The 25,540-nt window shown below is 45.8% G+C and overlaps 1 protein-coding gene across 4 annotated transcripts in view; it reads left to right on the top strand.

Moving 5' to 3' along the window:
• RBM27 (RNA binding motif protein 27) overlaps positions 1-10,389 on the top strand; it is a 1,859,884-nt gene extending 1,849,495 nt beyond the window's left edge. For all 4 annotated transcript variants that reach the window (XM_069652445.1, XM_069652444.1, XM_069652443.1 and 1 more), the window contains one exon: positions 6,610-10,389. In XM_069652445.1, coding sequence (XP_069508546.1) covers positions 6,610-6,693 — 84 coding nt within the window. In that variant the 3' untranslated portion in view covers positions 6,694-10,389. The remainder of the gene's footprint in view (positions 1-6,609) is intronic.
• Positions 10,390-25,540: the final 15,151 nt, after the last annotated feature.

Raw genomic sequence — 25,540 nt, 5'->3', positions numbered from 1 at the left:
GTCCCCGTCATCCCGCAAGTGCTGCAGAGGTTACGGAGGTTCGGTTCCTGGATGATCGTCATTGCTCCGGCGTGGGCCCGGAGGACATGGTACCCGGACATTCCTGACTTGTCCATCTGCCCGCTACGTCGTCCTCCCTACCGAGACGATCTGCTCTCACGGAATGGGGGTCAGGTTCTCCATCCAGAGGTCAGATCCCTCAACCTTCACGCTTGGCTTCTGAAAGGTTGGGGTATAAGGACCTCCCTGAAGACGTGATGGAGGTGTTGCTCTCGGCCAGGCGGCCGGCAACAAAGTCTCTGTACCGTTCCCGTTGGAGAAACTTCTGCGACTGGTGCAGAGTTAAGAATGTGGATCCTTTTGAGTGTGACATTCCCATGGTTCTGTCTTTTTTGCTTTCCTTGGCCCATAGGGGCTTGCAAGTGGGGACCATTAAAGTTTACCTGGTGGCGCTGTCCATCTTTAAGCGCTCGTCTGAAAAATGTTCCTATTTTAAGATTCCTTTGATTTCTCAGTTTCTGAAAGGGCTCACTAATGTGTTTCCTCCGTCACCTTTTCTGGTGCCCGGTTGGGATTTGAACCTTGTTCTTAAGTTTCTAATGGGTGCTCCGTTTGAGCCTTTGCATTCTTGCCCTTTGAGACTGTTAACTCTAAAAACTGTGTTTTTGGTTGCGGTTACTTCCACTCGCAGAGTGAATGAGTTACAGGCACTTTCAGTTAAGCCACCCTTCACTGTGTTTCATAAGGACAGGGTTGTCCTTAGAGTTCGTCCTTCCTTTCTTCCGAAGGTGGTTTCTGAATTTCATTTGAGCCAGAAGGTTGTTCTTCCGGCGTTCTATCCTCCTCCACATCCTGGTAAGGAAGAGGAGAGGCTCCATAGGCTTGATCCTAGGAGAGCGTTGAGCTTTTATATTTTGCGCATGTCACAGGTCAGAGTTGACGATCAACTTTTCATTGGTTACGCTGGAAAGCGTTTGGGACAAGCTGTGACGAAACAGACTTTGTCTCGTTGGATTATTTTAGCTATCTCTGAGTGTTACCGCTTGGCAGGTAAGGATCCTCTGGCTGGCTTGCGGGCCCATTCTACCAGGGGAGTGGCTGCGTCTACTGCCCTGCAGAGGGGTGTTCCTCTTCTGCACATCTGTGATGCAGCCACCTGGGCTTCAGTACATACTTTTGTACGTCACTACTCCCTCGATTCCATCAGAGGGCAGGATCTGGCCTTTGGCAGGCAGTCCTTTATTCCGCAATTTGATTGGGCATGCTAAATTTGTGTTCTAAATTCTTTTCCCACCTCCTTGCTTGGTACTGCTTTGGGAGTCTGTCATAGATATGGAATACGTCGGAGGATCCAATCCCTTTGAAGAACAAGTTACTTTCTTACCTGTTAACATTCTTTCGATGGGATGGTCCGACGACGTATTCCATATCGCTCCCTCCCTACCTTTCCCGATGCAGAATTTCTTTTGCGATTGCAGCTTGCGTTCCGCAAGGCCTTGTGTGTCTGACTGGCAGAAAACTGGTGGCACACGTTCTGGGGGAAAAAACTACAACTGAGGCTACGGGCGTCATGCGTCCTACTTATCACATCGGGTGACGTCGGCCGTCGGAGGAGGTCCTCGGGGACGGCGCATCGACGTCATCGACGCAGGACGCAGACGCCGAAGATTTTCCGAAGCAGCACAGCTGTGGACATTACCCGTCATAGATATGGAATACGTCGTCGGACCATCCCATTGAAAGAACGTTACCAGGAAAGAAAGTTACTTGTTCTTCTAATGTATTGCATCCTCCCTTAGATTGCTCATCCAGCAGTGCCAGCTGTCATCAAAAGTTTCTCATAGCTGGGGGTGTAGTGTAGCTCGGCGAAGACTTCCCTTGAAAGTCTAACTCTTTTGCTTCGGAGGTAACCCCATCAACATTGCATATAGGGCCCACCACGGCCTGTGACTTCATATCCTTTGTTTTGTGCACTCTGCACTTTGTGTGGGAATGGTTATCAGTAAAAATGTTTTTTACTGCACAAAATAACCGTAACACTGAAGGCCTCCAAATTCAACTGCTTTATGGACTGCACTTCCACAATGTTGATTACTGCCTCCAGTGCCTAAGTCGGAACACAACGTGGCAGTGGGGTTCCTTTCAAGCATTGAACACAAAGGACCTTAGTGAAGAGGCAGTGAAGTAGTCTCTCGGGTCAGCCTTCTTCTGACTCTCTCAGGGGTACTCCCTCCAAGATTAGATCTGACAAGGGGAGGCTTACTAACACCCAGATCCCACTCCAAGAAAACTACCTTGTCGAAGAGTGAATACAAAAAAAAGCATAAACACCAAAAAAAGGTCCCATTTGGGGAGTGAGTGTTACCATTCCACGCCTCTTAACAAGTAAATGTGTTCTTCTCTGAGGTATGAATGAGATGAAGTAATCCGACTCCTCTAAACGCTCTGTAATGTTCACTACTAGTTCATTGTCTTCAGAACAGAGGGAGTTTCTTTAAAAAAATCTAATGATGGCCATATTTACAAAGGTTTCAGCGCTAAGTAGGACTACCTCCTGGCCTGTGGTGATGCCAGGCCCCACTGCTCCTTTGCAGGCCGGTAGAATCAACTCCAAAGTTACGCACTCTCGAGAGCTCGGACCCTGCTTTGTTGACAAAAAGGGCCATCAAAGCCTGTTGGCATTGAAGATTGGCATGGACCTATCAGCATCTGCCTCCATCATTGAATCCGTCACATCCTCTAAGCTTTGGAAGAGCCCTTGTTCCATCGACTCATGTGTATGGATGCCTATTCTTCACCATTAGGCAATAGTTCTTTCATACAATGCCAGACATTTTATAATGAAGGGGGCATTGCCTCATATGGCCTAGAGGCCATTCTTGTGATTAGAGAGTGCCTTCCGGAGGAGTTCCTCCAAGTAGGTGGGTTAGAGGTGTTGGCCAGTGATTGAATGGATGATTGAACGGATGCCAGTGACTTAGACACATCTCCAGAGCTGGATTTTATGCACACTTTGCATTAGTCATCCTTATGCTGCCTTCCAAAAAACTGTGGAGAAGTTAGTGGAGTTTCTGGGACTCTATCCTGTCTAAGCCAGATACCCACTGCTAAGGGAAATGCCTCTTCATTTTAATATTGCCATGGCAGACCCAGTGCTGTCTATTTGGCAGCACCCCTGCTCGGTGTGGGGGTAGACGGTGACCATGAAATGGAAACCACTGTCATTGGACGGAGTTTTCCTGTCCAAGCACCCTGCTCTCCGGGGATTGGTAGTACATGTTTCTACCAGGGGTGGAGCCTCCTCTTCCACCTTAGCTGCACAACTGCTGTGGCCTTTCAGCATTTGATGGCAGTGTGGGTAAGAATAACACAGCACTCCAAAGTGGCCTTCTACTACAATGGGCGCATGAGCATTTCAGGTGGCATCCTGGAGTTAGTCTCCCTTTCGTAGAGACCTCCAGAGTGCCCTTCCTCTTGGCTGGCATCTCTGTCAGATTCCTGCCTCCTCCAGGAGGCAAAAACCCTGTTAGATCAGGTAGCCATAGAGCTGGTTCTGGATTCTGAGAACATAAGGGGGTGGTATTCTGACTACTTCTTGGTACAAATAAAGGATGGGGCCCATCACCCAGTTTTGAGCTTGAGGTGCTTGAACAAATAACTTGGTAGGGACAAATTCAAGATAGTGGCTCAAAAACTGATCCTCCAGGCTCTAAGTCTAGGATTGGTTGATGTCCTTGGACCTTAACGTGCGTCTGTGTCCGAAGCATCAAGAGTACCTGAGGTTTGTGATGGACAGTACCCATTGCCAGTACTGGATCCAAGGGTTTTCACCAAGCTGATGTTTATCGTGGAAGCTCGTCTCAGGGTTCACGTCTCTCCCTACCTGGATGGATGGCTCATCAGGGCTCGCTGGCCATACAAAATGTTGGTACCACCTATGGCACACTTGTCATCCATTGTACAGTTTAGGCTTTTCCTGCAATATATTCGTAGGTGACGCCCTCTGTTGCTCATCTTCATTAGAGCAGTTGTTGATATTCAGTGGGGAAAGGCTCTTCCACCTAAGGTCAGGGCCACCAACTTCTTTCAGATGGTTGACCAGTTCCAAAATAGCCAAGTTCTTTCAGCCTCTGCTTTTCTTCCATCTGTTGGGCCGTGTGGCATCCGGCATTTTCCTTATGCCAGAGGCTCGATTGATGAGATCGCTCCAATAATTTCTGCTGTCTGTTTTTTTTTAGCAGGATGATAGACCCTCTTCAGGTCTTGAACTGGGTGGCACTGAATTTCCTGTGTTGTGCACGATAAGACAACTTGATGGCAGGGAATCCGTTTTGGCAACTGTGGCTGGGGGACACAGTAGTCACAAATGTTTCTAAAGGGTTGGGGCCCGCTCCTCGGTGATCAGGCTTTGGTCCTTGGCATAGTTCAAGTTCTGCATTAACCTGTTACAACTGTGGGCGATCAGGCTTGCATTGAAAACATTTCTTCCATCCAGAGGCGTTGCTAGGGGGGCACTAAGGGGGCTATAGCCCCTGGTCTTTTGGTTGTAGCCCCGGATAGAATCTCAGGAGCTACAGCCAAAAGGCTAGCTAGCCCCCAATCCCAACAGTTCCAACATCAGAGTAGCCCCAGGTCTTTTCCAGACCTAGCAACACCCCTGCTTCCATCAATACAGGAGAGGGGAAGAGTATTCTGCTCCTGACTGACCGCACAGTGGCTCTCAACATGGGGGCTAGCGTAGGGTAATGACGCAATGTACTCTATTTCAGGACCTTGAAGAACAACATTGATTGGTTAGCCCATTTTCCCAGAACACAAAATGCAGGGGCTGATTCCTCGAGCAGGCAGGGCACAATCTCTCATGAGTTTGAGCTTTGCCAAGAAGTCCTTCAAGGTTTTCAACTTTTTGGGAACCCCTCAAGCAGGACCTGTTTAATTGCAATATCAACAGGAAGTGCAAATGTTTGTTCTCCATGACATTTTCCCAGAGAGGGGCCCGGGGGATGTTTTTCTAGTTGAATCGGACTTCGACCTCCACTGTGTGTTCCTGACTGTCATCCCTGACTGTCATCCCTCATGTTTTCAGGAGGTAATGTAGATTAAAGGATACAATGATTCTGGTTGCCCTGGATTGAGCTTGAAGAATGTATTACTCTGATCTCCTCGACATGACCACATATCTTCGCAGGTCTCCCATGAGATGAGACCTTCTTTCTGCCAAGAGGCGGGTACGGCAGGTTCACCTTTCTGCTAAGAGACCACCACTAAATCCATTTACAGATGTAAGAAATTCTCATGGCATGGAGTGATGTATCTGGACTCCTTGTCCTGTCCTATGACCTCATTACTGCATTTTCTACTCTTTAATCCAACAGTGCCTCCAAATGTTTACATGTAAAGGCTATTTAGCAGCTATTTGTTTTAGGGTACTTAATCGGGGCCCTTATTTCTCATTTCAACTGTAATGCGGTTTTTGAGAGGTCTGACTATTGTGTTCCTCCCCATGACAGTTTATGATCCCATTGTGGAATTTTGATCTGGTTCTTCTCTTCTGTGACCAGGTCTCCTTGTGAATCTCTTTGAGGAGGTTACTTCTGCTAGGTGGGTCAGTGAACTTAAGGCTCCAACCTCAAAGTCCCCTTAGTTGGTGTTGTCATAGGAAAATGTGACACTTCTAGTGAGGCCACATTGCCTTCCCAAAATGATCTTGGATTTGTACAAGTCAAAAGATCCAACTTCCAATTTTCTGTACTCCTCCCTCCTACCCAATCCTTCTAAATAGGATAGGTTCCGTTTGGACCTGATGAGAACTGTTTGTTTTTATATTGCGAGGACCCCGAACATTCATAAGGATAATCAGCTATTCATCTTTTGCAGATGGCTGCTTAGGCAGGGCCGTTCAAAACAAACTGTTCGCTGAATCATTCTTTGCATATCAGAATGCTATACTTCGGCTGGAATGGAAGTTACTACAAGCTTTTGGGACCTTTACACAAGGATAGTAGTTACATTGGCCTTGGAAATGCATCAAGAAATGTCAAGCAGTGAAATGGACTTTGCTTAACACTTACGCAAAGCATTACCTTGATTTGCATTTGCAAGCCTGATTTAGAAGTTTGGTGCAACAAAACATTTTGGTGTGCAATCATCTTCCTTGTTCTCTTTACCTGCTACATGTATGTCTGTACTGCTATGTGAGTCGAATATAAGTAATCTGTGGGAGGATCAGTCGATTAGAGGAACAACTTATCTGTGATTAATGTTGCTGCTGATATATTGCAGTACATTTTTTTAAACAGATTGATAAAATACATTAGAACCGATCTCCTGAATGATGGGCACATTGCAAACATCTCAAAATACCAGAAGATATGTTGCAAGCATGTTGTCAAAGCAAACTTAGTGAAGTTGATGGCCATTGTAAAGTTTAACACACTTTTCAATCTCCAAAATTGGCTATTGTATGCAGATACCAGACTTAAGAACATGTATATATGTAATCAACTTAAATTCAGAACTTTGGCATTAACCAATATTATCTAAATACTTGAAACTTAAAATGCATTCCACACCCCTCCTTAATGCTGATTTATCAATGTTGCATTCAAGGAGACGGAACCCGCCGAATTATTTTTGCATGAAGATGACGATGAGGATGAAGATGAAAACGAGTCTCGTTCGTGGCGAAGATGAAATTTACATTTGGAGTTGTACATATTTAGGCGCATCAAAGAACTTTTTACAGTTTATTTAAAGAATTTCAAAATGAGCCAAAAACTTTTCTCCATTTCTTCATTTTTGTGTGTATGAAACGGCAATCGCTTGAGCCCGCTCACCATATCGGACACAGACAGGATTACTAAAACAACCAAAGGCAAGTTACTTTTCCATGTAGTGAAAGCATTCAACATTGGAATCTCCACCTATCCCAAAAGGTTGGCTGTTAAGATTTCAACTGAACACAAGTAGAAGATGGTCTCTTTATCAAAGCCTTATTTGTGATAGTGTCTGTTGGTGGTTGGGTGGCGCGATTGGTTAGATACTGGACGGATTGAACATATTGCACTAAGTATGAATGATAATCCTTCAGAATCCAAGGGATATGTGCATTAAATCTTGTTTTTGTTTGTTGGCCATCTGTGGCATGTTCATATTTTTTGTGCGTTTCTATCCAATTACTTTTTAGTTCTCTTATTGTTAAATGCAAGCAGTGTGGCAGACTTTTTCAGGCAAGGATTATTGATTGAAACTATTATGTGAATACTGTTCTTTAACAAACTTGCGGTGTTACTCTTCACAAGTAGGATTCTGTATTTTTAAAATTAAGATCACAGGATGGTGTTAACTTGCGCTGTTTGTGTTATGCCGAAAATCTCTGTCCCAAATGTCTGGTATGAGGAAAATAGCGAACCACCTTCAGTCTTAATTCTGCGCTTTGTTTTTTTGATTCCGTACAATCGGTATTAATCCTGGTCACTCCATTTGCTGTGCTGGTTCCCATCATACTAATTATTTGCACGTCTTGATAATCGGGCCCAGTTTGGAACATTCTGTAATGAATGTGTCTGAGACCACCTCCTGTCCCAGCTGCTGCTGAGGGCCAGTAACCAGCGTTTTGTTTTACAACAGTATCTAAAATAAGTGCAATCATTTGCCTAATGGCATTTCCTCAACTGGTAACTTTTTATTCCCAAAAGTTAGAACTTTTCAATACTGACCATCAAGGTTCAGCATCTTAGTGGTTTTCTGCAGTTTTCTTATATCCCAGACATTTGTTTTATATTCTATTTTTTCCTTAATTGCTTTTTCTATGTAAAGTAATTTTAAGAGGCCATTTCAGGCCAGTCTTTACTTTTGCTCCAATGCAAATGCCTCTTCTGTTCTAAACGGTTTCATACATTGACTGCACTTGAAATGTAACAACATGCTTCTTGTATTTAAAATGCAATGTGTCTGATTTTAAAGGTGAACCGTTCGAATCTGCATTGTCAAGAGGTCACTTTTCGACAGGCGCAGTTGCTTTTATTTTTTTGAATGCATGTGTTCCATTGTTTGCTGTCCGTAAATTGCCCACTAGATTCTGCTCTAACTTTATGCATGTCTACTGTAGCAAAGGTACAGTAACGTTTAGGGTGTCTTGTTGGACTTTTCATAATATACCAAGATCCATAATTAGAGTAAAAAAATATGTAGACTGTTGGACAAAAACAGCTTAAATCACCACTAACAAAGATATTTTTATTAAGTTGACCCATTAACAAATTGCTATACATACACGCTGTGTTTTCTAATAGTAAACTTGTTCATTTTGTTTGCAACCTTAGCAAATAGTTTTGCTGAAAAACACTTGCACCAGGAATGCATATAATTAATTGCAACTATTAATTTTAACTAGGTAATTTATAAAGAAATTGCCATTATTCGTGCATTAGTTAATGAACCTAATGAATGTGATGTTACAAAGAGTATGTATTGATACATATTTCGGGTATGTAGGTGGAAAGTATGGTATTTTGTTCATTAAAAAAAGGGGGGTTCATAAAGTCTTTAAACCTTAATTAGGAAATGTTTTGGGAGGTGCATATTTTCTATAGATGGATCTGGGCTCCTACCTTGATCTGAACGGTGAGATAAGCTATGCAAATCACTGATGTGGCATTGTCAAACTGACACATTGCTAATTTTCTCTGATTTGTTGCATTTTATCTCCTATGATAATCCTTTTGATGTAGAAAATAACCATTGAAGATTGATTACACTAATGTTTGGCTAGCAGCAAATCCAACTTTTCTCTTTTGTGGCCTTTCACTGTTTTCAGGACTTTTGGCTCTGTGTGTTTTGAGAGGATGATCACATATGTTCAAGGACTCCGGACTGTTTAACAGAACACAAAATGTAATGGAGGGAACAATGGATTTCTATATATTTTTTGTACAAAGGTTTTTCTTAAATTGTATAATTTTGTAAATACTTTGCTTTTTTATGTACTAAAATTGCCAGTGTATAGATTTCAATAAGAATTGTTGTATTTTTATATTGGGATAAACTGAAGATTACAGCTGTTGGGAGGTAGCTGTTAGAAAAATGTTCAATGAACAATAAAGAACGATTCCTTTTCATATGATTTCGGCCTTTAGAGTAAAACTTTTTGTATCTCTAATTATAATTTCTGAGGTGCATGCTGGCCTTGTTTGCACAAAAAAAATATTTTCTAATGGGGATCGTTAACTTCGGAAGACATTGCTTAAATACATTCAGAAATGCAATTTTGTTCACTAGCATACTTGGCATAACTATTTTAAATCATTTGTGTTTGAGCGCTGCTTCAGTATTAAACATGTTAATCTGCTATCGAGATCCAAAGGAAAGGTATATAATAAATAGTGTAGTTGGTCTTTCAAATCAATCTCCCAGTTGATTGGTTAGTCTTGTGCTCTGCAATTTTTTATTCGCAAATTACTTTAAAAAAAATGATTTATTTAGTTTCCATCTGATAGCACTAGATTATCTTTAACACAAATGTGGCTTAGCCCTGAGGTACAAATGAACAGGCCTTTGCAATTTTTCTGGGTGGAATTGCAGATATTGAGCCACATCTACAGTCATAACACACTAAATCACTATTCTCTATTTGTAGTAGGATAGTTTGTTGAAAACAGTGATATATGGTGTCCTACCTTTAAAATCAACCTTCAAACTGTATTCGGTCATTCTCTTCGCATGCTAAATAGAAGTTATACAACTTCAAGCTCTTTGCTCTGATGTTTCTGTGGCAAAGTTTTTCCTTTGGGTAGCTAACTTTTGTGAAATTCGTTATTTTTGTGTTTAATGTGCTGACCATTTTTAAACCACATGTAGTTCTCGCAGTACATGGGCTAATTTGGCTTTGAAATCTTGTTTTAGAGTTTTTCTAATCTTGTTCTTTTGTGTGTTTGAAGTATTAAAGTGAAATATTAGCAGGTAATGCAGTCTCCACGGTTGTCAACAAAATGGTTTGCCCCAAAACAAGGTCAACTGTAACAAGATTTTGTTGGGATATAAAAAATATGAAACTGTTAAATCCGAAATCATGTGAAAAGGAATGTGGGTTCCTCTTGATGTGTAGTATACATGTATTATAGTTTTTACAAATTGTGACATTTGTGTAATAGTATAAAGAGAGATTTTGTTAAATCTCTTAAGTGTTTATACATTTAAATTCCTCTATGTAATGTTTGTTTTATCGACTACCATCAGAATTTCTAAAAAGCATGTTGACTTTTGCAATAAAGATACAGTAAGGAATGGTTCATAGCTAACAAAAAAAAGCAAAGCAAAAAAAGCAAACCCAAATTTGGCAATTAAAAGATTCCGAACCTTTTTAGAACCATTCCCCAAAATTACAAGTCACTTTGAGTTGTGGTGTGTTTTTTTTATCCATTTGGAAATTAATTTTGAAATTGCAATTGTCTGCCTTTTGAGAAGTCTGTTCACATTTTCTAGTGCTTTGTCAAGCAAAAAAGGATAGGATTATTTTAACTGTTAATCGTTGAACCTCAGGTAAGTAAATAATGTTTGGTAGTTTACCAATGTTTCTGAAACCTTATTGATTCGGTTGGTGATGGGTTTGCAGAGTTTGTGATGAATGAGTGATTGTCAAGGAAACAATATTCATAATTTTGTAAGTGCAGGGAACGAAGTACATTATGTAATTATTTTGTTGCAATAGGCCACAGATTGATTGCGCACACACATGCACACTCCCCTCCCCCCAGGGTTATCGATCTGCTTAGATCACATCTAGTGGTAGTCGCAGGGTATTACATGATTTATTTTCAAAACTCGAAAAGGGACTTTTTTTTCCACCATCGTAGTCGGTCGATAGGTGGCAGAGTTCTCCAAGCTAGACACCTTAATTATTATAAGTTTAACTTTACATATCCTTTCAACTGCCTATCACCTGCAGCCTTAAAGAACATTTTTGACGGCTCTTGACGGACGGACCCAGCGTCGACGACGAGCCTCGTTTCGACAGTGACTGCGGCCTACGCAGGCCTCACTGGGCCTCGGCCCTTTACAGTAGGAAGAGTGACGGGGGGGTCATACACTCTTACTTTTGGAGATGCCTATCTTGCCACCTTCTCTTCCCCTTTATCGTTGTGCTGCTTTTTGCATCCAATATGGAAAATACACCTTTTAAATTGTGCCCATCTTGTAGTCGGAAATATCCCTGGAAGCACACTCACTCAGTGTGCAACCATTGTCTTATACAGGATCATGTCGGAAAGCACTGACAATCCTGCAAGCTTTTCAGACCAAAGACTTCAAAAGACCGCTGTATTAAGCGTTGGGCCACCTATGCTGTGCAGGCCTCCATAGAAGTGGTGGGTGAATCCAGCGATGGCAGCGTCTACGTTCTTAGCTACGTCTAAGACGATTGACGTTCAGTAGAACCCCATGTGCGAGCACCAGACTCCAAAAAGCAGGCCAGTGGTCCTGTTAAAGGTAAGACACCCGGCAGGAAGAGCACACACAGATTTTACGAAGCAATAAAAACATACCCCCGGCCGTGCGCCGGCCACATTGTCGACTGTTCAAGGCCATGCAGTATCGAAGGAGAAGACTCCCTCTAAATCATCTGTCTTCTGGGCCATCATGTTCGCCGCATGACAGATCTCCTAAAAAGGCACGGAGTAAGCCTGTTTCTGACACTGCGCCCAAAAAAGGCCCTCCTTTTGCATGCCGAAACAAAAACCTTTAGATGTCCTCTTCAAACGCGCCGAAACCCACCAGAATTTTGACAGACATACCATCCAAGCCACCTTCTACACAGGAAACTGGCTACACACCCTCTGATGGTACACTACCAGGGGCTCTGCAACATAAAAGGAAGCCCCTCACCCCCTTCGGGAAACACCTGCACTTCCTGTTTTCCCAGGGTCCACTGAATGGACATCTGACAGGGTTTTGACAAGGTAATGAGAAGAATCTCTTACTTCATAGATTTCGTAGATCATCATCCAGAGGTGTTTAGAAGCCCCCAGGGTTCAGCACATCTAGTGGGAAACCACCTTCCAAAGTGTTAAGGTTAGACAGTTCTGAACCTAGCACTTGTACCCAAACTCCTGTCACCTCACATATCCAAGACCCGTTCTAGGACTTGTATATTGTAGGTCCTTCAGATTTATAGGATCCCGGGTCTCAGGGCGACCAATACAGTCAAGATCAAGACCAATATTAAAATGATGACCCTATTATTTACGTCCTACAGTCTCCATGTGACCAGGATCAGCCTGTGGCAGACTTCACCATAGATAACCAGCTCCAGTACAACGAGCTACTACTAAAAGCCGCCCAACACTTTAAGATAGCAACACAAGAGGTCCAACAGGACAAGGACTTTGTGGATGACATTTTGGGGGACAAGAGATTGATAACCCAATTTATACCCATCCTACAGTCAGTGCAGATACACATCCATTCCTCCCCACTGACACCCAACCTTCCTAGAGCTGTTAACCCCCGCATTGTGAGCGTTTTCAGGGCAGCACCAACAGACCCATTTTATATTAGAGATCAACTAAAACCTGACTCTCTAGTCATCATGGCAACATTGGATATGAAAGATGCATACTCTCATATTACAATGTTCCCAGCACACAAAGTATCTGCGCTTCAAAATAGCAGGCAAACATTACCAGTACTCCCATTCGGCATAGCTTCAGCTCCTAGGGTGTTCACAAATGTTTTAGCAATAGTGGCCAGGCCAGGCGTTGCGGCCATCCTGAAATGGCCGAGGTGCAGTGAGTCACTAGTCCAGGAAGTCAGAAAATAGCATTAGAAAGACCCAGCAGTGGGTAATAAACAAAGATGACAAATCTGTATTGGTCTCCCCCCTCAAACGAAAGGGTGCAAAACCTGTTTCAGGTACCTCAATATTTAACTGATCGCCGACTAACCATGCACAAGGCAATGTGCCAGCTTGGGATGATGGTCTCCTTCATCTATCTGGTTCCTCCCGCACTGTTGTGCATGCGCCCAATGCAAGAGTGGTTAGCAAAACAATGGTCTCAGGCATGCGGTCATTGGGACGATCTAGTGATTGTTTTGCTAACCTTAGTACAAGCTCTTTGCTGTTCCATAGACAACTTGCTGAAAGGGAAACCTTTTCACAATCCATTCTGACAACGAACGCCTCACAGTCATTGCCTTCATCACACAGCACACGGCATGTGGACACAAACAGCCCAAAACCACATACACCTCCTAGAAGTCCTCAAGGCACTTCAAGCTTTTCAGCAACACCTAGCAGGTCAAACAGTGCAAGTCCTCCCAGACCGACCCACTGCCATATTTTATCTAAACAAGCAAGGAGGGACACACTCCCGAAGACTGTCCAGGGCACCTAAAAGATTTGGAAGTGGGTGCTCAAGCAGCACATGTTCATAGTCTCGCAACACGTTCCAAGGAAACTCAATGCTCTAGCAGACACCCTGAGCACAAATCCTCTACTACCCAAGGAACATGAGTGGCAAATTCACAAAGATATTTTAAATTCTCCAACATGGGGTCTGGTATGGATTCACATGCTCATGAATATTCCCCGTCGTCAGGCTGGGAATACTCGGTAAAGAAAAAATCAGTATCAGTTTCGTTTCTGATGTCTTTCTTAGTAGTAACCAATCACTGGTCTCTGGGTCATACTGCCCACAGCCAATGACTGCCCTCTCCCTAAGCCCTGTACCTGGCAGCCATCCTCAGATTTTTACCGCACATTCAAGTGTTGGGAGTCCTCGTGCTATAGCTCTCGAGCTTTTATTGCGTTTTGCGTTTTTTTCAAGAGATTTCTCATTTTTTTCGGTCAATCGAGCCTCAAGATCCACCGTTTCTACTTCCAATCAACGGGGGCCCGTTTCGGAATTTTCTACGCCCCTCAAGGGCGAAGATTTCGGATTCCAGAAGTTTGAGGCCTACCTCGTGGACATGGCCCAGGAGAAAGGAAGCGCGACACCCGGATCCAAGATGTTTAGGAACTGCCCTGGATGCGGATTACAGAATGTGTTCATGTAGGACGAGCATTCGAGATGCCTCTACTGCCTTCACGGAGACAAAACGCATGTGGAGAAGGACTGTGCGTTTTGCATGAACATGACGGATCGGACTATGAGGGATTGGTGGACCCGTCTCGCCAGCTGGCTGGAAGGAAAGAGCCCACCACGTGAGAAGAAGTCGTCTGAGCGGTCTTCTAAGTCCTGTGAGGGTGCTCTGGCGACGGGGGCCCAACAGCAGGCAAAGCACCGCAAGTCCGCGGGCACCAGGAGCGCCGAACGGTCGGGCTCCTCAGCTGCCAGGCAGGGCGCACCTTCACCGGCGCCATCAACCACGAGCCAACACTCTGGCTCTGGGAAGAGAAAGTCAGAGAACCCGGCTAAGCTTCTGGAGAGGCCCCGGTCGATCTTGAAGGAAACAGTCGAGGGGGAGCGAGGCGGTGACCCTCCCCCCAAGGTCAAGGCCTCAAGCGCACCCAAGGTGGTGAAGGCCTTGATTCACCCAGCTAAGGCCTCTACTGAGGTACTCTCAACAGCCCTGGCGAAGCCTGTGGAGGCTACCCCAGTGGAGGCGACCTTGGGGCCCAGAAAATAGAATTCCCTGCAACCGTGGAGGGAATTCTATTTTCAGCCCATCGAGAAGATCCCCGTGGGGGGCGGGCCAGTGGCCGTTACTGACACGGACACAGCCTCCGAGGGGAGTTGGTGGAAGTTGTGGAGGGCCTCAACAGGAAGTTTGGGGAGGCCCCGTCCATGGAGGAGGAGCAACCGTCGCAGCCCAGAGCCACAAAACAACTCGGTGGCCATTTTGATGGCAATCCAAACCATATGCACGGTGATAAGCACGAGATTGCCCCTACCCCCAATGGATGACCGAGCGGAACTGGGCCCGTCGGGAAGCCCTCCAAACAAGAGGAGGAGAGTTCATCCACCCCCACCCTTCCAGCCCTCACGGCCTTCTCAGCCGTTGTTTCCTTCTCCTTCCCCTATCCCTGGGGATGACACAGGAACAGATACAGCCACAACGGGGATGGATGACGACGACGGGGCGGACCTCCCACCACCACCTCCTTGGGCCTCCCCGCCCGACAAAATTGGCTCCTTCCACGCCATGATTGCCAGGGCATCCAAGCTTTTCCAGCTCTGCCCCAAAGAACAAAAGAAGGAAGGATTCCTCTACCAACGGCGCGAGGCCAAAAGGAAGATGGTCCTTGCGGTGCCGTTGCTGGATGACATCTGGGACGAGGGACTTGTTCTTCTGAAGAACCCGTCCACGACACCTGACAACGAGGGACTGGTATGAGAAGAAGTACCTGGTCCCCGAGGCCACCCCCTTGTGCCTTGGGGCACAACCGACCCCATATTTGGTTGTCTCGGCGGCAGTCAAGAAGAAAGTAGGGGGGGAGTCGGCCTCAACTTCTACTTCCCCACTGGACGGCGAGGGAAAGAAACTGGACGCCATGGGACGAGTCATCTCGTCAGCGGCGACAGGGAGTTGTGGTACAAGATCGCCCCCCTGTTGGACTTACTACCGGACGACAAGAGGGCAGAGGCCCTGGCGATCCTACAGGAAGGTGAGGTGGCGTCGGACCACGCCATAATGGTAGCCACGGACATTGCCGACACCGGTTTCCGCCAGTTGGGCAACAGCGTTGGCCTTCGACGGCGGGGGTGGCTCAAGGCGACGGATTTCCGCCAAGACGTGCAAGCCAAGGTTTTGGACATGCCCTTCGACGGGGAACAATCTTTTTGGAAAGACAGTGGATGAGTCACTGCAACCCATCCAGACCGACACAGAGACGGCTCGGGCTTTGGGAGTTCTGCAGCAACGACGGCCGCCCTTTCGTAACTCGGAGGAAAGCAAGGTGCCTCCAAAAGATTCGGCGGTGGCTCCTTGACATACCGTCAGGCGGCCCGCTCCTCATCGCAGGAAGCCTACAGGGGACGAGGCAAGTCAGGTGGATCTCGCCGTCGTCGCCATGGAGGCCAAGGCGGCAAGGCCGCTGCCAAGCAAGATTGAACCGGCCGTTGCGTCAGGCCCCCACCGGAGCAGCCCAGTGGGAGGCCGGCTGACAAAGCTCGTCAGCGCGTGGGAGTCCATCTCCACCGACCATTGGGTGCTGGATGCCCTGGCCGATGGGCACACTCTCGAATTTCTAAAGAAGTGTCACCGCATTCCTCCCGTGGCCAGGAAGGAAAACCATATCTCTCAACTGCTGTTAGAGGTAAGGGCGATGCTCAAGAAAGGATCCATCGAGCTCGTCCCAAGGAGGCTCCGAGCTCCGGAGTATACTCAAGATACTTCCTCATCAGAAAGAAGACAGGAGGATGGCGTCCCATCCTGGACCTGCGTCGACTAAACAAATGCATCAAGGCACAGAAGTTCCGGATGGTCATCCTCCAGCACGTGCTGGGTCAGCTGCAGGAAGGCGACTTCCTATCGTCGTTGGATTTGGAGGATGTGTAATTTCACATCCCCATTCTAAAAGGACACCGAATGTTTCTCAGGTTCGTAGTCCAAGGACGGCACTACCAGTTCAAGGCCCTCCCATTCGGATTGAAGTCTGAGCCCTGGGTATTCACCAAGTGCCTAGCACCGGTGGCGGCGCGGCTGCGCCTGCAGGGGATCCACGTCTATCCCTACCTGGACGATTGGCTCATCCGAGCAAGAACAAGGGAACTCGCCGTTGAACACACCGCAAAGACTGTCCGGCTGCTCACGGACCTGGGATTCTCCATCAACTTCCCCAAATCCCACCTGGTCCCGTCGCAGGGCGCACTGTTTCTGGGAGCCAAGCTCGACACAGTAGCGTGATTGGCCCTCGCCGTCGGAGAAAAGGACGAAGGCCATCCTGGGCAAGGTGCAGCGTCTGCTGGTCACGTATGTGGCCAGGCTGAGGTCCATCAAGTCCCTTCTCGGAATGATGTTCTCGTACATCTATCTGGTGCGCCTGTGCAGGCTTCGGACGCGTCCCCTGCAGGAGTTCCTCGACACCCGTTGGATGCAAGCGACGGGCAGCTTCGAGGACAGGATTTCGCTCAACGAGGTTTTCCGCCAAGCAATCCGGTGGTGGGGCACCCGCGCGCATCTCGCAGCGGGCACAGACTTTCAGACCCCACCGCACCAGGTGACTGTGACGACCGATGCCTCCCTGGAGGGGTGGGGAGCGCACACCGGAGATCTTCACGCGAGAAGCCTTTGGCTCCCGGAGGAGAGGCCGCTCCACATCAACATACTGGAGCTCCGAGCAGTGTTCTGGGCCCTCAGGTCGTTCCTCCTGTCCCTCAAGGACAAGGTGGTAAGGATCTTCACCGACAACACCACCATGATGTTCTACATCCGGAAGCAGGGAGGAACCAGATCCCCAGCCCTATCCAAGGAAGCCCAGGATCTGTGGCATTGGGCCGTTGCCCAGGGGATGTTTCTGGTGCCCTTTCATCTAGCAGGGATAAAAAACACCATCGCTGACTCACTCAGCAGGGAGCTGCGCTCGTGCCACGAGTGGGAACTACGCCAGGATTAAGTAGATCTACTCTTCCAGCGATGGGGCAAACCCCAGATCGACCTGTTCGCGACGGCGACAAACTCCAAGTGCCAGAGGTTCACCAGCAGGTTTCCCCAGCCGAGGAGCATGAGTGATGCTTTCTCGTTCCTCTGGGACGGCCTGTTCCTGTATGCGTTCCCTCCGTTGTCGTTGCTGCTCCAACTCGTCAACCAAGTCAAGAAGTCCCGGTGCAGGATGATCCTCGTCGCACTGGCGTGGCCGAGACAGATCTGGATCCCGGACCTTCTGGACTTGTCAACGTCCCCACCAGTCAAACTGTCGATGGACGCAGATATTCTCTCCAGAGAGGGAGGTGCCATCCTTCATTACGACCCGGTGTCGCTGAACCAGCAGGCCTGGCTCCTGCAGCGCTAGAGTTTGGAGGGTACGATATCCCGGCGGACTGCAAGGAGGTTCTTGCAAAGGCCAGGGCGTCCTCAACTCTCAAGTGCTACAGACACAAGTGGAAGAGGTTCTCTGTGGTGCAGTGCACAGAAGATTAAGCCTCTACGGATTACGGCCCCTCAGGTGCTACCGTACCTACTCTCGCTGGCCAAGGCGGGACTAGCGCATGCTTCCATCAAGATACACCTGGCAGCGATTTCCCGATACACCAGAACTACAGGACAGCCATCCCTGTGGTCTCATCGCCTTGTGAAGGAATTTATGAAAGAACTGTTCCGTTCGTTCCTGCCGGTGAAGGCTCCGGCCCCGGCGGGGGAGCTCACTCTGGCCAGGCTCATGGGGCTGCCATTCGAGCCTCTGCATTCGGCACCGTTGAAGTTCCTGTCGTGGAAGACAGCATTTCTTGTGGCCATCACCTCCGCACGACGAGTGGGAGGGATCCAGGCCCTATCCTGCAAGCCTATATACTTGACTTTTCACGAGATGAGGGTGGTGCTGAGGACGCACCCCTCATTATGCCCAAGGTGCCGTCGGACTTCCACCTCAACGAGCCCTTGTTGTTACCAGTTTTCTTCCCGTCGCCTTCGTCGCTGGCCGAGAGGACTTTGCACTCGCTGGATGTAGCTATAGCGCTGAAGTTCTATGTGGACCGCACAAAGAGTTTTCGGAAGACATCACAGCTGTTTGTGAACTTTGGACCTGTGAACCAAGGAAAGGCCCTCTCGAAGGCTTCCATTTCCAGATGGCTCTCCGGCTGCATCATGCACTGTCACCGGTTGGCAAACCGACCGTTGCCCGGCCGTCCGAGAGCCCATTCGACTAGAGCGATCGCTGCTACCACAGCGTTCTTGTCTGGTGTGCCCATACTGGACATCTGCAGGGCTGCTACGTGGAGGTAGACGCACACCTTCACAAAATTCTACTGCGTTGACCGGGATTCCAGGGAGGAGTCCAGAGTCGGCCAAGCAGTAATGCGCAACCTGTTCGCCTGAAGGTGGGCCTGGTGAGGAGGGTAAGAGTTGCTTAATGTTGAGTTTATGTGATGCTTAATATTGAGCCTTTGCCACCTCCCGTGGTTGTGCGTGTGTGTACTGCTATCTATTCTTATATTCATGAGCATGTGAATCCATGCCAGACCCCATGCTGGAGAAGGAACAAGTTACTTACCTGTAACTGTTGTTCTCCAGCATGGGTCTGGCATGGATTCACATGCAAACCCTCCCTCCTACCCCTCTACGGCTCTTCACCTGGTCATACTGCCACTTTACGTGCTACCAAATCTGATGATGGCTGCCAGGGGCGGGACTTAGGGAGCGGGCAGTCATTGGCTGGGGGCAGTATGACCCAGAGACCAGTGATTGGTTACTACTAAGAAAGACAGATCAGAAACTAAACTGATACTGATTTTTTCTTTACCGAGGATTCCCAGCCTGACGACGGGGAATATTCATGAGCATGTGAATCCATGCCAGACTCATGCTGGAGAACAACAGTTACAGGTAAGTAACTTGTTCCTTCTTCTCCCTGTGGACTCATCCACCTCTAGATTTGTTCACAACAAACTTAAACGAAGAATGCCCAGACTTTCCATTCAGGTTTCCCCAACCAGGGTCCAAAGGAGTCCTGTGTATGAGTTGTTCAGGGAAAATTGTCTATGGTTTTCCACCAACACCACTCCTCAACTAGATAGTGCACAAGATGCACCAGGAACAATTCACTCTCCCAATCGCTCCACTGTGGGCATGACAACCATGATTTTCACACTTAAGTAAACCAATCAAACTTCCATGCCCCTTCAACATGCTGTCCCAGCACAAGGGGACAACACTCCATCCATACCCTCAAATCATGAACTTGGCAGCTTGGCTCCTGAAGTCATAATTTGGGCACTTAAATCTTCCACAAAGGTGTATGTATATCCTCAAAGAAGCATGGAAGCCCAACGCTAGATACTGCTACTTTAACAAGTGGAAAAGATGTGTCATTTAGAGCAGATCACAAGACATTAATCCAGTGCTATTGGCGTACACTATGCCCCAGAACAAAGTGTCATGGTGGAAGGTACCAGTTATCAAAGCATTCATGGAAGGGGTAAAAAGACTATACCCTCTGAGAAACCTGAGGGTATTCTCACTCCTACTCCCCTTGGGTCCTCTGCGCAGGTGGCCAGAGAAATGCCATTGCTCTTGGATCCGGACCCTGGGGGTGGAAAGTGAGGGAAGATCACGTGGGTGGAGGGTTCTTGAGGATTGGGAGTGGGGTGCCCTCGAGCAAGACATGGTATCCTCCTTTTCCTATTGTGTATAGGTGCGTTATAAATGCCATATAATTGATGACAAATCCAATCCTCTCCCAAACTTTATCGGCTGTTATAAGCCAACTCCCCTCATTTTCTCACATGTGATACTTGACAGTACTGGGATCAAGAAGAGTGATGAAGATTACTCCTTTTCACCACTGTGGTACTGGGTCGAGGAAGATGCCTGCAAGGAGCTGTGAGGGTCTGGCATGTCCTTCTAAATATGGTCAGGCAAGGCTAATGACGCATGCGTACCTGCAGCCTGTCAAGGGGCTGCAAGTGTATAAAAAGAAACCAGCCACCAGTCAGGCTGAGCAGGTTTTTTGTTGAGACTTTTTGTAAGGACTGCAGCAAGTAGAAGTGGCAGAGTTGAAGTCTTTGGGAAGGGAATCCTGAGACTTAAAGGAACCACACTTGTCTTCAGATCAGAGTCTCAAGACCCCTTTTATTTTTGGATTGTGTAACTTGAAACTTGGCTAAGGGAACCCCAAGGTTTGGTTCTGAACTATATTGCCTTGAACTGCAGAAATGTAAACTTTGAGACTTGTTCATGGAACTTTCTTATGCTTGGGGAAGTAAGCTGTGAGCTAGAAGAAGCTCGGAACTTTGAGTTTAACACTATTTCTTTTGACTTTGACATCCCTACACATTGCTTAATTGTAGTTGTGAGGGCAAGAAAAGGTTGTGGACACTGACAGACTTTTAAATTGGACTCTTTGACTCAGACTTTCCTTGGTTACGTTCAGGTAGGGAAATACAACCTTATCATAGGGCAAGTTAGGCCTTCTAGCATCCTGACATTTTATTTAATAAATTATCTCATTTCTGAACTTTAAGTCGGTTGTCTGTGTCTTCATGATACCTTCACACCTCCCATCTCTAATCCTCCACCGGGTTGGGACCTCAAAGTTGTCCTCTCAAAGCTCATGGGTCCACCCTTTGAGCCTATGCAAAAAGCAAGCCTGAAATTTTTTACTTGCACTACTGCCTTTCTAGTAGCGATCACCTCTATATGCACCATCAGTACAAGGCCCTTTCATTATCATCCACAACGACACAGTGGTTCTTAGAACACACCCATGATTCTCAACTAAATTCATATCCAAGTTCCATGTTAAGCAGTCCATTGAACTACTTACTTTTTTCCCAAAAAATATCAAAGCTGATGGAAGCCTCCATACCCTAGACATAAGGAGGGTGGTCTTGTACTACATAAACAAAACTAAACCTCTAAGAAAAACAGAAGCTTTGTTTCCATAGCACCAGGCAGGAAAGGAAATCATATTTCAAAAAACGCTATCTCCAGATGGATAGTCAAGTGCATACAGATTTGCAACTCGTCATCAAAAAATACTTTATCTTTTATGCCACGATCTCTCACTGAACGAAGTACAGGAGCTACATTAGCATTTATTGAGAATGTTCCCTTAGATGCAATTTGCAAGGCAGCAACTTGGCGCTCCATGCATACCTTTACTGCATTGACACACCCTCTAAAGCAGATTCACAGGTGGGACAAGCGGTGCTAAAACATCTATTTGCAGCTGTACCTTCTCACAACCCACCAGGTACTGCTTGCTAATCTATGCATAGCATGTGATCTAATCAGATCCACAAGCTTCAGAAGGCATACATTACTCATAGTAATTGTATTTCTGATGCTTGTGTCTGCTTAGATTCACATGCTCCCACCCTTCCTCCCCTCCTGGAGTCGAAGATGCATAGATGTTTCTCCATCTACTTTTCTTCGTACCTATTTCTATACTCAAGCTATACTTCCATGCAACCTCATTTCAGAAACACAATTTGGGAGACCTTGAGGCGTGAAGTACAGTAGATGTCACACTAGGGATAGTATTACTATATATCATACATTACTGACCATAACCTTCTTTCTGATGCTTGTTTTTGCTTAGATTCACATGCTATGCATAGACCGACATCTAGTGGTAGTCGTGGAATATAACATGGTTTGTTATCGAAAAGGGACATCGACTGGGCGTATTAGTAATACTGTTGCTAGTATGACATCTATTGTACACATGGTCCTTCACGCGTCAAGGTCCCTCAGATTTTTTTCCACCATCGTAGCTGGTCGCAAGTTGGCAGAGTTCTTCTGGTTAAAGCCTTTGATATTATTAAGTTTAATCTTAGACATTCCCCCAGCTGCAACTTAGTCGAATGGCAAGAGTTTGTCTAAAATAGACTATTTAATAGTATCTCCTGACTTATTCCTCAATTGCAAGTGGTTTAGGGTTGTTCACTGGCATCAAAGTGATCACAAAGCTTTACAAATTGTCTTTTCCATGGCAAAGTATGAAAGTAATGACACCTGTGTTTCCAATGTACAGACCAACTTAAACGGGAATCGTATTTTGTTTTGCAAATATGGGTCGGAAGTTAAATGCAAAATTGCAACATTTAGTTATGTAGGGTCCAACTGACGATTTAGAATTAAGTGCCCCAGGCACTTTTTTTGATATTATATGGGATCTGTATCCTCCACAATTTAAAAAGAATGCTTCTCTAAAAACCCATGTACACACTTTCGATCAGATTACCCATACACATCAAAAACCTCTAAATAAAAATCTCTGCGATTTAAAAGCAAAGAAACCCGAGCTAAATACTTATATTATTGAAAAGTCCAAATAAAAAAAATCTATAAACATTGGTAGCGAGGGTATCAACAGCTGCGTAACATCGACGGGCAAAGAATATTAACACTTTTACCCTCACAAACTATAAATATCTGGGCTCTAATCAATTACCAATACGTATCTCAAAGTTCTCGTCAAACTTGCCTCTTATCTGCTACTGTCTGGGAGACCTATTTTAAAGATTAAATGACTAAGGGTACTCCGAGTCAATCTCACATTGACAATACTATCATATGGAACATGCAGATAGATGAAGTCGAGATTTTGAACGTAATCGTGTTGGCTTCTAAATCTCATGCGGCCCGTCCCAATGGTTTAACTAATCAGATGTTTCGTTTCTGACCCCCATACCTGATCAGTAATTCTAACAAAACTGTTTAAGAAGATTGTGTTGTCTAAAGTAATACCCAGCTCGTGGAAGCAGGCCATATTAATCCCTATTTATAAAAAGGGTAACAAACTTGTCCGTCATCTACCTTCAGATTGCTTTGATGGACTGCAGTAGCAACATTTGTTGTTGTTTGGTTCTACATGATTTACAAAAATGGGCTACCAGTCCACTAATTCTATCTAAATTTCAAGTAGGATTTAGAAACGGTCTCAACTATTTTAAATTGGTTGACCATAAATATCTTGCAAGCTCAAAGTCAAACAAAGCAATCACTTCCAACATACATCGCCTTAATTGATATATCAAAGGCTTTTGACTTAGTCAACGTTGTGGCTCAAATTAAAATCATGGCATATACCTGATGGGTTGTTGCAAATAATTATTGCCCTTCACGATCACACATCCATCAAAGTTAGGTTAACTCTACACCTTTCTTTATCTTTACCCACCCACAATGGTGTTAGGCAAGGGTGTATACTTGCAGCTTTACTTTTTAATTTATGTCTTGGAGATTTAGTTCCTTTCCTCCAAAATTACACATTTGCGTCCCCTTCTATATGAAATTGTAAAATCCACCTACTAGCTTCTGCTGATGATATAGTCCTTATTGAAAATACTCTGCTAGGTCTGAAACATTTAATCTCGACAATGGAAGAATATGCTAAGACCAATGATTTAATAATTAACCCCATAAAATCGAACATAATTCTGTTTGGGAAACCAACTAACAGGCAAGCAATCCCGATAGTTTAAAAAAGTTAAATACCTGGGCCTTAATCTCAGAACAAACCAGTCGCTACAGGAATTCACATCAGAACTAGAGAGCAAAACACACCAATATATGTGTCAGTTAAACTTCCAAGTTCATATTGTAGATTCGAGGGGATTGGGTCCTCCGACATATACCATATCTATATATATATAGTGAACAGAGAGTGTGTCAGCGGAAACAAAATTCAAGTTAAAGTGGTGACCGGCAATGGGTTGGGGAGAGAGGGGGCCCCCGAAATTCGGAATCACAGATCAGGCCATATAAACCAAACAATAATTAAAAAACATGAATATTTTATTTAAATTCCATTTGTTTAAAACATACATATTAAATTTTAAATTTTGTTACGAGCTCATCTTTAATAGCAGCATATTGTTGTAGAATAAAGTGCATAGTGAAACAAAGTGCCAATATAAAACCAGACTGAAAATTCAGTCAGTATTAACTTCATGTTGCCAAGCTGTCTGAACCTCAAGTCGGCTGAAGAGGGTCACCCGGCTGGTGGTCGGAGGCTATGGCCGCATTTAACAATGTAGAGAAAACCCCAAAAATATATGGACAAGGCAATAGTAGTTCCTAATTAGAAAAAGGGGTGCCATACGTCGACTACTGTACTGTCATGACCTACTATATACACTAGGTCTGACATATACACAGGAAGTAGTTTCGATGGTGCGGAGCATCTAGGCTGTTTCACGGTTGATGCCCATCTTCTTCAGGACGGCGCACTCCCGTAGGAATATTTGCCACTTAAAGGTTTTAATGTAGCAATAAGGCAATAATACACACAGGAATACAGAATTATGCAAACTGAATCCATAATTTTACCAATATCTCAACTTTGAAACTGGCCACTTGTTCCCGAATGTACATCCTGGGAAATGTGTATGGACCTGTATCTATGACATGTAATCACCACAGCTGTGCTGCTTCGGAAACTTTTTCCTGCGTCGATGCGCCGTCGTCGAGGACCTCGTCCGACATCATCCGATGTGATAAGTAGGACGCACGACGCCCGTAGCGTCAGTTCCGTTTTTTCCGCGACCCTGTTGCTTCGTGAATCTCGGTTAACGCCTCGACTCTTTGGAGTTCTGTTCTTCTCGGTTCTTCGAACCTGTTCGTTTTTGTGAAAATCCTTCGTGTGAAGATGTCTTCTACTTCGTCTTCGACCCCGCGTCCGGGCTTCAAGAAGTGCGGGGAGTGTGGGTCCAAGATGTCGGTGACGGACTCGCACGACGCCTGCCTCTGGTGCCTCGGGGAGGCCCACGACACGGATGACTGTATCGACTGCCAGTCGCTCACGTCCAAAGCCTTACGGGAACGTAAGAAGTTGTTGTCGGTAGGTCGGGTGTCCAAGCCCCAGAAGTCGAAGTCTGCAGGGCTTTCGACGGATGATTCGAGAGGAGACTCTCCGTGTCATCGTCGGAAGTCTCGTGGGTCT

Source organism: Ambystoma mexicanum, chromosome 3p (genome assembly GCF_040938575.1).
Source record: "Ambystoma mexicanum isolate Mex_15411 chromosome 3p, UKY_AmexF1_1, whole genome shotgun sequence".
Classification (NCBI taxonomy): Eukaryota; Metazoa; Chordata; class Amphibia; order Caudata; family Ambystomatidae; genus Ambystoma; species Ambystoma mexicanum.
Note: the sequence above shows the minus strand (reverse complement) of the source record. Positions and strands in the feature narration are given on the sequence as shown.